This window comes from Suillus clintonianus (genome assembly GCF_016758775.1).
Source record: "Suillus clintonianus strain FC179 chromosome Unknown DEU56scaffold_17, whole genome shotgun sequence".
Lineage (NCBI taxonomy): Eukaryota > Fungi > Basidiomycota > Agaricomycetes > Boletales > Suillaceae > Suillus > Suillus clintonianus.
The window spans coordinates 426,127-437,558 of NW_024539241.1; the positions used below are offsets into that span (position 1 = coordinate 426,127).

An 11,432-nucleotide genomic window follows, 5' to 3' on the forward strand; every position below is an offset into this window, starting at 1 on the left:
AGAGGTGATAGCATCAGTGGTATGTATATACATTGGACGTCCATCATGTAGCGACTTTGACGGACTTTGTTTGCAAAGAACAACAGCGAGAATAGTTATAAATGGAAGAAAACACGAGCACGGATCACTGCGAGATGCTCATCAAACTTGCAACAAAGGTCAAAATCTGCAGCGACAATCAGCACGACAACGAAGACCAGCCATGTAATCAAAAGAGACGCACAAGCCGTGGACGAACATCCACTATATCCTCAGGCACCAAGAAAATCAGTGCGTTCATTTTTCTCGCAATGGAAATAGCCAATTTTGCTTGAAAGAAAGAAAAACAAAAATCAGCCTCTGAGAAACCCGAACGCTCACAAAAAAAACCTACCATTCTGCCGCCGATCCTCATAAGCCCCACTCTCGCTGACATTAATCACAAGAGCAGGGTCTACGATCCCTGGTCTCATCGCGTCCAGAAGATCGAGGAAGAACAACCCAGTGGTGATAGCTGGATCTTTGAACGATCGGATGGGTCGTACGCCAGGTTTGCCTTTTGTTGCGGTTGCGGTTGCCCATTTGAGCATGTCTGTGTCGCTGATGGGTTTGCCGGTCTTGGAGAGCGTCATCAGAGTCTTTGTGATGTTCAACCTGTAATAATCGAATTGAGGCGTGTAAGTAGCGTAAAAGATTCGACGTACCTCATTAGTTGCCAGACAAGACCAAGAACGAGCGTCTTTGAGCCATCGACGATATCAGCCCCCTGAATACCAACGAGGTGCATCCCATTTTGCTTCCCAAGCTCCACTGCGTAGTTTGTGTTTTCCACTTGCTTGAAACGGGAAAGCGTGCTTTGGTTGGGAGTGACGCCGATGTCTTCCTGCTCTTCTTCATCAAGCATCGTCGGGGGTGCAGCTTGTGCACCGCCTTTGGGCTTCGAAACACGGCGCCATACTACAGAGCCAGGCGAAATCTTGTCGAATGCTTGGAGGATGACGAGTCCATCGCGCAAGTTCTCAAATAAGTTGAACACCGCTGGCTCGACGCCGAGCGAGTTGAGCCAAAGCGTGAATGCACGTGCTTCACGCTCGCCCTCTGCGTCAAAATCCTCGACAGCGCCGTAATCTTTGGCTTCTTGTTCGTCGAGGGGCTCGAGGCCGGGCCAGGTGTTGAAGAGGTTTGCGACGAAGGCAAGGTTGAGACGGGGGTTACCGGAGACGAGGGATGAAGGTGTGAGGTACTTGCGACAGCCGATGACTTCGGCATTTTGGAGGACTTGTTCTGCACGTTGTCTCACGTCCCTAGTTTGGAGAGGTGCCAGGGAGCATTGGTCTGGTTTGAGTTGGTTTAAGAGGATGGTGTAGTTCTCGCCGTCTGAGACGTCACGGCTGAAGTTGTTAACTCTAGTGGATCATGAGTTAGAAGGGATCAATAAGTACAGATGATGGGCGTACCTCCGTTTCCACCCTGCTGCTTTCAAGTGGTAGTTGAACCAACGGAGTAGAATTTGATCTGGCGTCAACCGTAGAAGATCGTCGATAGTTTCGCCATCCTCGCACAGCCGATACAATTCGGGGTGAATCTTAATGTCGACTTGTGCGAGCAAACCACGTCGGATGATCTGCCAAATAAGCCCAAGGATCAAATGCTCCCGCCCCTCTGCGATATCAGATGAGCCAATATTGACGACGGAGCATCCGATACCCTTGGCAGATGCGATCACAATGTTATTGTTCTCCGTCATCTGGAAAGCGTTCAACGGTTTCCGTGCGCTTGGCTTGTTCAACACACGCGTATCGATGGTGTCGGGGACGGAATCGTTGATTAGTTTACAGAGGATGAGACCGTCTTTGCATTCGTCGAAGAGCTGCATGGTTGATGTAGGGATTGGGAAAATGTTCCCGATGTCGGGGTCGTTCTCGATCACCTGTAAAGAGTGAGTATTAATGAGACAGAAGACGAGAGTTATGAGAGGAACTCACCGTATTGATGTGATTCGTGAATTCCATACGCTCATCTTCGTTAATCGTATGACTGACGTTTGCATTTGAGCCCTGGACTGTGACCTTTCCTGCTCGTGTGGGAAGGACTGAGGCCTTTGTTTGTGTGCGCAGTTTGACGTTGAGCTGGCAAAGGAGAGCTGATGAAATGATCTGTAGGATGACATCATAAACGGTGTACGGACCTCGACCCAGTCTTCCAGCTCGACTTTGCCACTAGCATCGACAGAGACATGTTTAAGCGTCTCTCGAGCCTTGTCATACGATTCTCCGCTGTTCTGCAGAGCTTGAAGAACAGCGCTCTTGTCTATACGGCCTGGCGTGTTGGTATTAATCGCGCTGCGGACAAGATTTATTACTCAAATGAATTCGAAAGAAGATCTCACGTACTTGAAGCGATTTACGAGATCAAACATTTCATCTTTGGATACTTCAGGATATTTCTTTTGAAGTCGGAAGGCCTCCATTGGAGATGACGATGATGACGATGAGGATAGTGGCGGTAATTGGACAGAATGGATTGTGGAACGCAGTGCTGGGGGTCTCCACTTGGCTGCTGGCGATTGACTGCGCGTTACCATCACCATCTTCAACTTGCAAGTACCTTCAAGTTTTGTCAAACAAACTTCATTTTTCTGCTCTAGCTTTATACCCTACATATTACACGCAGTACGCAGCCCGCAGCCGGCAGTTCCGATCGATGTCTTATATGGAACTATGATTAGAAGCGATCCAACATTGGAGTCACTATTTTGACTGCGCATGACACAGCTGCCACTGGCCTCGTGTCAATGGGCAATGGGCATTGGTGAATGTGTAAGTTACGGCCAGTCTGGGTGCTGCCAGGTCTGTGTCTGCGACAAACCTGACGCTCGGCAAGTCTTGGTGCCGTCGGCAAATTGAAGCGGAGTTTTAATGAAGCTCCTGTGCGTTCATCACCCCCATACCTAGTGTAGGGGGCAGAAGTATTTTGGGGCGAGTTCTGCCAAAAAAACGGCAGAAGCCGCAGAACGGCAAATGGCAGAACGGCAAAAGTCGGCAGAATTGTTTCGAGCGTTTTATCGTGTTCTAAGGTCACGGCAAAAAAAATAGCTAAGCTATTGCGCTACACCCTCTGACGTCAACAGCGCATTGATGTTCCAGCCTGGCTCCATGCCTTGTGACCCACGGGCAACCACATCAATCTCTTCGACAAACCCTGTGGGTGTGATTCCTTTATCGACCTTCTCCAGCTCGTTCCAATCAATAATATCTCCCTTGAAAATATCTGGGACTTCGCCAGTACCTTCTTGCAAGCCTCGCGATTCCAGCATCTCGTTTTCAAACCTGTCAAATTCTTCGAGCAACTCCTCATCCGTAATTGACTCCGGACCTGCGAGAAATTCGTCGTCTGAGTTGCAAGAGGCACCAGCAAGTGGAGGCACCCATGCAAAAGACCTTTGAAGTTCCACTGCCAAGGCTGTGTCGAGTCCGTGCTCTGGCCGAGTGTGCATATGGGCGTGTTTTCGACGTGTGGGCTTGCCAGCTTCGTGATCCACCTTGTGTAAGAAATTTGCGTAGCTTGCCCGGAGTTTGCTAAGAGACTCGAAAGTCTGAACTGATAAGTTGCAGCGCTTCATGGATTGTACCCCACCCAGACCCGAGAAATAATGCTCGACGTCGGCAGCATGAGGTACGATCGAGTGGATTATGACTGTGAATGCTTTCAATGGACAGCGCTCGGCACTGATAGGGAGGGTTTCCCACCAATCGAGTGCATCGGCCTGCCCTCCAGAAAATACTCCCGAGGATTTGTGATAATCTTTTAAGTCAGCAACGAGCATTTTCGCGAGCTGTTCGCTCCATCGCCACTGTTTAGCAATGTCGAGAGCTACCTCCACCATAAACTTGAATGAACGTCCATTTACGGCTTGTGAAATTGCGAGTTTTCGGCACATCAGGTGTAGGAATAGTGCGAGACTGTGAGTTTTTGTGTTCATTGCGAAAAAAACGTCGGTTGAAGACAGCCTTGGTGTGTTGCCAGAAGTCAACATTATCTCCATCTTCGATTGGCAACTGAGAGATTGTCTTTGCGAGCCGAATTAGCCCAAGCATGCATGAAGCAAGTGGCGAATCGCGGGACTCCTCATCTCCGATAAGGTCAACAATTGGCTTCATGACCTTGATCCCTTGTTCAATGGCGGGCCAAAACTCTGCGTCGCGAAGGACAATGGTAACAACATCTGGGGCAACAGGAGAGAGGCCTCCAATCTTCTTCTGTGCATCTTCCCGCAGACATAAATGGGAAAGTGATTGTCTAGAGTTCATTTAATTCTTTGCTTGAACTGATAGTAGTCATATTTTGTCTTACCTATGATCATGGACACTCATTGACTGGAGAACGAGTGCATACCAACGAGACTCGCAGTTTTTCTTCAATCCACGGTTGATGCCATCCTTTTTCGCCTGTTCTTTCAACTGACCACCCCAGTAGTGGGACCCATTAAAGAATGTCACTACCCGAGTAGCTTTTGTCACATGCCGCTTCATAAACAGGTGTGCACATATTTCTCCGATGATTGTATTGAGGCCGTGGAGAAAGCATGGGAAGGTCTAGACTCGTCATTTCATTGGAATACTTTGACTAAAGGGGGGAAAGATCTTACGAGAACCCAGTAAAATTTCTCTTGGAACTTCCGTCGGAATGCTTTCATCACGGTGGGATTGTCAGTTGTTGCCGCGATTATGTTACGTCCATCTCCGATCTCCATTCTTTCCAAAGCATTCATGGAGACTTCAAGGAGTTTGTCTGCAGAACCTCGGTGCCCCGTCATGTCCTCAAGGTTCAACACAATTGGAGGCTGATTGACTTCAGCAGCCAAAGACCCATATAAGCTTCATCTTATTTTATCCTCCCACCCGTCAAGCAAATATGTAAGCTTTTTGCGTTCCTTGAGCCGTGCAATGTCCTCAATTTGGACGCGCGCAACTTCGCTATCCATAATTGAATGTGACAGCATGTAACGTGATGGTGCTGAATACGAGGGCCGAATTTCATCAAGGAAGTTACGGAAAAACCAGTTCTCCGCAACCAAGAAAGGTATATTAGCGTGAACGATGAATCTGTGGGTTTAATATTCACGCAGTCAAAACACCTCAGTCAATGATTTGTGACACTTCAACTCACCAAAACAATTTGAAATTTGCACGTATTGCTTGCTCTGGAGTGACTGGAAGATCCACGAATCCAAAGAGGTTCTTCCGTTTCTGTGGAGCTTGAGCTGTGTCTCCTGATGGGGATGAAGAAGAATCTGCATCCACGATAGGTGGGGGTAGTAGTGCTTGATTTCCGTTCTTCGTGGCGAGATAGTTACGGACTTCTGTGCGAGCATGATCCGGAGCCGTAGGGCAAGTATTTCGGTCAAGAATATGCTTGAGAGGTTTGTCGTCGCGACCTTCTATAGACGTTGAACAGTAGTTGCATTTGTAAAAATAACGGTTGGATGAATTTTGGACTTTTTGATCTTGGATAAAGTGGTTGGTGATGATTTTTTGAGTAGGGCGGCCCGTAGACTTTTTCGAGGACATTTTGGCGTGCACGGAGGCTCAGATACACTAATTCGAATATCAAACATATGCTATTTGATGATAGTACAAATAAGATTCACGTTGACTTCTGCCAACTTCTGCCCAACGCCCTCGACCTACTGCCGGCAATTACCGCTTGGCAATTGCCATTGGCAGAATGGCAGACTTCTGCCAACAACACTACCCATACCTCATCGTTGCCCATTCCCCGCTGGCCAAAACCGTTGGAATTGTGCCAAATATGATGAATTTGGGAGCAACATATTTCGTTATAGGAGACTTGCTGTGGAGACAAATATAATATTTCACATCCGAATGTTGTAGGGTATGTTGAGAATATTCACATCATATTTCACCACATTTCTTTCAGTTGTGTGTGTGAAATAAAATTGGTTGTATTTGTGGGAATTACACTATAATCTACTGATACAAATGCTTCAATATGCGACCAGAAAGCATGATAACGATGCGAAACATGGCAGATCAACATGGCAGCAGCAAATACAACACAGCAATGAGGCTGGCAAGCAAGAGCAAACAACCACGGGGCAATGAGGCAGGCAAAAGCATGTAAGCGAGAGCAGACAACTGTGGGGAAACAAGGCAGGCGAGAGCAGATGACTACAAGGCAGGCAAGATGAGGAAAGCAAAAGGGATACTAGTATAATGAACCATTGGCGATGTTGCTATTCTTTGTCCAGCCTGCATCTTGTTCCTAGTAGATATTCTCAGCGACTTGATAACAGAGAGAGTGGCTGTACTTATTAGCCGCTTGGCCTCAGTATCATAAGAGTTGATCTGCACCTCATTCAACTTTGAATAATAGACATTAGTGGTACTCAAAGTAGGATTCTAGACTCGCTAGAACGTCGGTAGAGCCTGCTAATGGTTAGAAAAACTGAGGCTAAAAAGCCACAATAGCACTCAGCATGCCTCAGCACAATATCAGACTTCGAAATGACACTTGTGCATTTGCGAGAGTATGAGTATATACAAGTATAATGAGTAGCTACAGATCCCCCTAACGCGCGTCATATTTGAAACTAGTATTGAGAAAATGTGTGAAAACAAACAAAAAACTAAGTACAGCTGCTAAGATCTATCAGGGACTGTCGAGGCTGAAGACATGACACCGGGAGGAGTAAAACTCCTGCCCGTCGACATTGTCGCCGTCACGCATCTCGAAGTCCCCATCCAACAAGTCCAATGTGTTGCCGAGAGGGGCGCAGAAAGCGTCATTGTTGTCGTCAATTGGGCCACCCCCAGCGCTAGGGTGCTGCAAAGGGGGGGGGAGCGAGCTGCAAAGGGGGGGGAACGAGCTGAAAAGGGGGGGAGGAGCGAGCTGCAAAGGAGCTGCAGGGGCGAGTTGACAAGGGGGGGAGGGACCTGAGGGTTTTGGGGAGGCAGGGACAAGGGGCATTAAATTAAATAAAAAGAACGGCCAAAAAAATACATACCATGTAGATTAGCGGCCCCATTTTTGTCCAGAGGAGTGGCACCAGCGCCAGTCCATGGACTAGCCCCTCTCCCCCACATGAATGAACCAAGCGCACCTGGGAGGATGTTGGGGTAATGGAAGGGGCTGTAGACTGCGCAAGTATCACCAAGTGCGCCTGGGGTGATGGAGTGATGGAATGGGTTGTAGACCATGTAAGTATCACCAAGCGCACCTGGGGTGATGGAGTGAGTTGCAGACCGTGTAGGTATCACCAAGTGCTTGGTTGCTCGCTGTCATCCATGACGAACTCACAAGTGAGACAGCATGCAGACTGTGCGAAAAGTTTAAACTCCGATTTAAACTCTGCCGATCAGCGCACAATCAGTCAGGAGGATGATAAGGGAATCATCTCTCAATCTAAAGCTCAAGCTCTCATCATGCCTCAGCAATCCAGCCGTAAAGATCTCCTTCATGCAGTTGATAAAGTTGCATTGTCACTTGCCCAACTCCAATGTCAGGAGTCAAGCTTGGATTCCAACTCTGATTCAAGCATGGACATAACCTCTTCACCATCTCTTTCCTCCAACATCTCTGGTGGATTTTCTGATGAATCTGATGATTCTGATGATATCTCTGGACATTACAATCAGCTTCAGCACCAAATTGCAGCTCTCCATGATGAGGTTGCAAGGGCTTGCGTACTTCACCAGCCTGACGAGCCTCCCCCGCGAGCCTCCCAGCTACATGTCCTCGTTCATCATGAGGAGCACCGCCCGCATTTATTTCGGCAGAAGCTACGTGTTGACCCTGTCATATTTGATGACATCCTTGATCAAATCTCCAATCATCATATCTTTCATAATCAATCCAATAATCCCCAGCTTCCCGTTGCCATCCAGCTTGCCATCTTCCTCAATCGTGCTGGCCACTATGGCAATGTGATTTCTCTCCAGGATGTTGCCCAATGGGCAGGTATAAGTGTTGGATCAGTTGTGAATTGCACTAATCGTGTAATGATCGCACTGCTTGCCCAGCATGACAATTTTATTAGCTTCCCACATCCTGACTCAGAGGATGCTGAGCTTGCTCGGCAATATGCACAGTCCAGGACTTGTCCTGAGTGGTGCAACGGCATTCTAGCCATTGATGGCACAACAGTTGACCTTTATGCCAAACCTGCTCATTTTGGTGAGACTTTTCATGATAGGAAGTCTAACTATTCCCTTGGCTGCCAGGTATTCCCCCCCCCCTCCTTCATATTCAACAATTAAATAATTTTGTAGGCAGTTATTATGCCTCACAACCTTGTCATTGACGATTACGCCCTTGATCATCCTGGAAGTGTCCATGATGCCTATGCTTTCCGATCTACCCGTCTCTATCAACAGCATGAGGCCCTTCTTCCAGGTGACCATTGGGTTTGGGCTGAAGTGCATACCCACTTGAAAAGTGGTGCATAGTCCCTTTCAAGAAGCCCCGTAATGGAAGGTTAAGCAAGGACCAGAAGACATTTAATTATCATCTTTCTAAGGTGTGCTCATATATTTGTGATTTTTTTTGATGGTTTGATTACTGATTTTAATTTTTTTTCTTATTCAGGTTCGCATACGTGTTGAGCATGTGTTTGCTGCTCTTAAGGGGCGGTTTCAGTCCCTCCGAGAACTTCACCTCAATATTCACACAGAAAGAGAGCTTCAGATTGCCGTCCATTGGATTATGTGTTGCATCATCTTGCACAACATGATCATCTGATTCGAAGCTCACCATTGCAAGGAGAATGCAGATTTTCACCGTTCTGACAGGTGGGCTGAACGAGAGGCTAGAGAATTTGCAGCTCAAGAGTTTGAAGATCCTGATGGAGATGAAGTTGTTGGTGACAGGTCTTATGAGGGTACACCAGGTCAAGCTTCTTGTTTGAGGATGATGGATCAACTGTTTGACAGTCCTTACACAACTGCTGAACATAGGGAAGGGTAACTTGAAAGAACCATGGTCACATTGGCAATCAGAAGGTACATGTACTACTACACTGCTACACAGATTCAAGAAATGTATATTAAAATGACATGATGAAGACAAAAAAAAGCGAAAACACAATCAGGATGATGATGATGATGATGATGATGATGATGATGAGGGACCAGGAACATCTCCACCCCCAGCATGAAGCCTCATAGTCTCATACAGTATCTTGAGGTGCCAGGTCTCTGCCTCCCTCTCCTGCAAGGCAGCTGCAGCCTGAAGGCAAAGGATTTCCTTGTCCTTGGCCTCCTGCTCGCGTTGGTGTGTGGCAGTTGTGGCAAGGACATCGTGCAAACGGGACTTGCAGCGGAACTGGTATTCGTTCTTCTGGGATTGGTAATTCATCTTCATGGTGTAACGTTCGTTCTTCGATTCCCGGCGCTCGGACATGTCACTATGCATGCTCTGGATCTCACCATTGAGCATGCTGAGATGACCCTTCATGTCCGTTACTGAATGCTTCTTCTTCTTCTTCTTCTTCGAGCTCACAGAGCTCTGTGGCTTCATGGAGAAAGATGTCTGGGATGCTGTCGGCGAAAGGCGATAGTCGGATGAGATATAGGGTGATGAGGATGCTGTGGATGTGGGAGAGGAGCGGCTGCGTGACATTCCCGATGACAAAGCAAATGAGGAGTGTTTGTGCGGTGCTTGGCCGCCAGACAAAAACACCGCACGACTGTGGTAGACAGGCGTCTGCACCTTCTGTGGGAGAATGAAAGAATTCTTGTCAATGCGAGGGGGAGACGGAGAACCTGTATGTTGCTGTTTTTGGCCCACCACTTTGGGGGGACTGTCGAGGCTGAAGACACAATGCCGGGAGGAGTAAAACTCCTGCCTGTCGACATCGTCGCTGTCGTGCATCTCAAAGTCGCTGTCGTCCAGCAAGTCCAATGTGTTGCCGAGAGGGGCGCGGAAAGCGTCATCATCGGGGGGCTGCAAAGGGGGGGAGGACCAAGCTGGAAAGGGGAAGGAGGACCGAGCTCCAAAGGGGGAGGAGGACCAAGCTGGAAAGGGGGAGGAGGACCAAGCTCCAAAGGGGGGGAGGAGCGAGCTGCGAAGTGGGGGGAGGACCAAGCTGTGAAGGGGGGGGAGGACCAAGCTGCAGAGGGGGGGGAGGACCAAGCTGCGAAGGGGGGGGAGGACCAAGCTGTGAAGGGGGGGGGAGGACCAAGCTGCGGAGGGGGGGGAGGACCAAGCTGCGAAGGGGGGGGAGGACCAAGCTGTGAAGGGGGAGGAGGAGCGGGCTGCGAAGGGGGGGGAGGGATCTGAGGGCCAGGGGCATGTTGGTGAGACGAGGGACCAGCCCCCCCATGTGGACCAAGAAGTCCATAGAAGTCTGCTGCGTGATCGACTCCCGGTTGGGAGGTGAAGATTTTGGCACCAAATGTGGGGTTGGAGAATAGGAAGGGGTGAAGTTGATCGTACCACGGAAAATTGAGTAAAACCTGTTCTGAAAATCAAATAAGTTAAATCAAATAGAAAAGAACAGCAAAAAAAAATACTTACTGTGTAGATTAGCAGCCCCGTCGTTGTCGAGCGGAGTGACACCAGCGCCAGTCTGATAGAATTTGTCCAACTGCTCCTTAAACAGTCTTTAAAGACTATAAATTGAATTAGTAGCTATAAACACAATCAATAGCAACCACTTACCTGCCAATGTGATTGCCCACTGCTTTTTCAAATGTCTTGGGCTCCTGAGCGTATAGATGGGAGAGCTCATCGCCCGTCTCGAAGATCAGTTTGGCTAGGACTTGGTATATCGCCCCTTTGTCCTTGCCACAAGTGCGCTCCCCATCGCTTAAAGTGGAAGCTTGAGCTTTCTTTTCCTTGTAGAAATGAATGCGGGTGTCTGCAGAGTGAGTGGTGATATACTGTACCAGGATATCTGTGCGATGAAGGTCCGAGGGTCGCATCCAGTAAACAGTCGTCTTCGGTGTATTGGATTGTTGTGCTCGACCTTTACCTTGTCTACTAGGTTCAGGTGGTTGAGGGGGCAACTCCATTGCCCTTAGGCAACCTCGAGCGTTGGCTTGTAGTCTTGCAGAACGGCGGGCACGTTGACGAGCAGGAGGCATTGGTGTTCAAGCTCTGATTGAGAGATGCCGGCCGACACTGATGTAAAATTACCTTAGTCAGGTTTGTCAGGTTTCTACCGAGCATTCTACCGAGTCTAGAATTTTACTTTGACTCCCACTATTGAATTCACTAGTGGAACCAGCTGCGTTGACTTGTTAAAGCCAGTGAAATGCGCAGAGGTTCTATCAGAAAAAAGGGAATTTTTCTTAACAACACTTATGGTGACTTGAAGGTGATTCTAAGTAAGATTCAGTAGAATTCTGCTAAGTATGCCATTGCTTAAAACAAGTAGGGTCTTCTGATGAATATGACTTATTGTTACACTTATCAGCGCTTGACATAAGTAC

General features: G+C 48.1%; 4 protein-coding genes across 4 annotated transcripts; 1 reads left to right on the top strand and 3 right to left on the bottom strand.

Moving 5' to 3' along the window:
• Positions 1-124: 124 nt before the first annotated feature.
• On the bottom strand, positions 125-2,449 carry DEU56DRAFT_732041 (fimbrin; the record flags this gene model as incomplete). Its single annotated transcript, XM_041348250.1, has 8 exons — positions 125-166; positions 224-309; positions 374-633; positions 684-1,385; positions 1,437-1,909; positions 1,965-2,108; positions 2,168-2,321; positions 2,373-2,449. 8 exons carry the CDS (start codon positions 2,447-2,449, stop codon positions 125-127), a joined length of 1,938 nt encoding a protein of 645 aa, XP_041211249.1.
• Positions 2,450-3,079: 630 nt separating this feature from the next.
• DEU56DRAFT_870200 (uncharacterized protein) lies at positions 3,080-4,963 on the bottom strand (the record flags this gene model as incomplete). The annotated part of the gene is made up of 5 exons (XM_041355610.1): positions 3,080-3,891; positions 3,974-4,278; positions 4,333-4,574; positions 4,628-4,856; positions 4,881-4,963. 5 exons carry the CDS (start codon positions 4,961-4,963, stop codon positions 3,080-3,082), a joined length of 1,671 nt encoding a protein of 556 aa, XP_041211250.1.
• A 4,121-nt stretch (positions 4,964-9,084) lies between these two features.
• On the bottom strand, positions 9,085-9,516 carry DEU56DRAFT_753964 (uncharacterized protein; the record flags this gene model as incomplete). The annotated part of the gene is made up of 1 exon (XM_041349748.1): positions 9,085-9,516. The coding sequence occupies one exon, from the start codon at positions 9,514-9,516 to the stop codon at positions 9,085-9,087; it is 432 nt and encodes a 143-aa protein (XP_041211251.1).
• A 249-nt stretch (positions 9,517-9,765) lies between these two features.
• On the top strand, positions 9,766-10,278 carry DEU56DRAFT_753965 (uncharacterized protein; the record flags this gene model as incomplete). The annotated part of the gene is made up of 1 exon (XM_041349749.1): positions 9,766-10,278. The coding sequence occupies one exon, from the start codon at positions 9,766-9,768 to the stop codon at positions 10,276-10,278; it is 513 nt and encodes a 170-aa protein (XP_041211252.1).
• Positions 10,279-11,432: the final 1,154 nt, after the last annotated feature.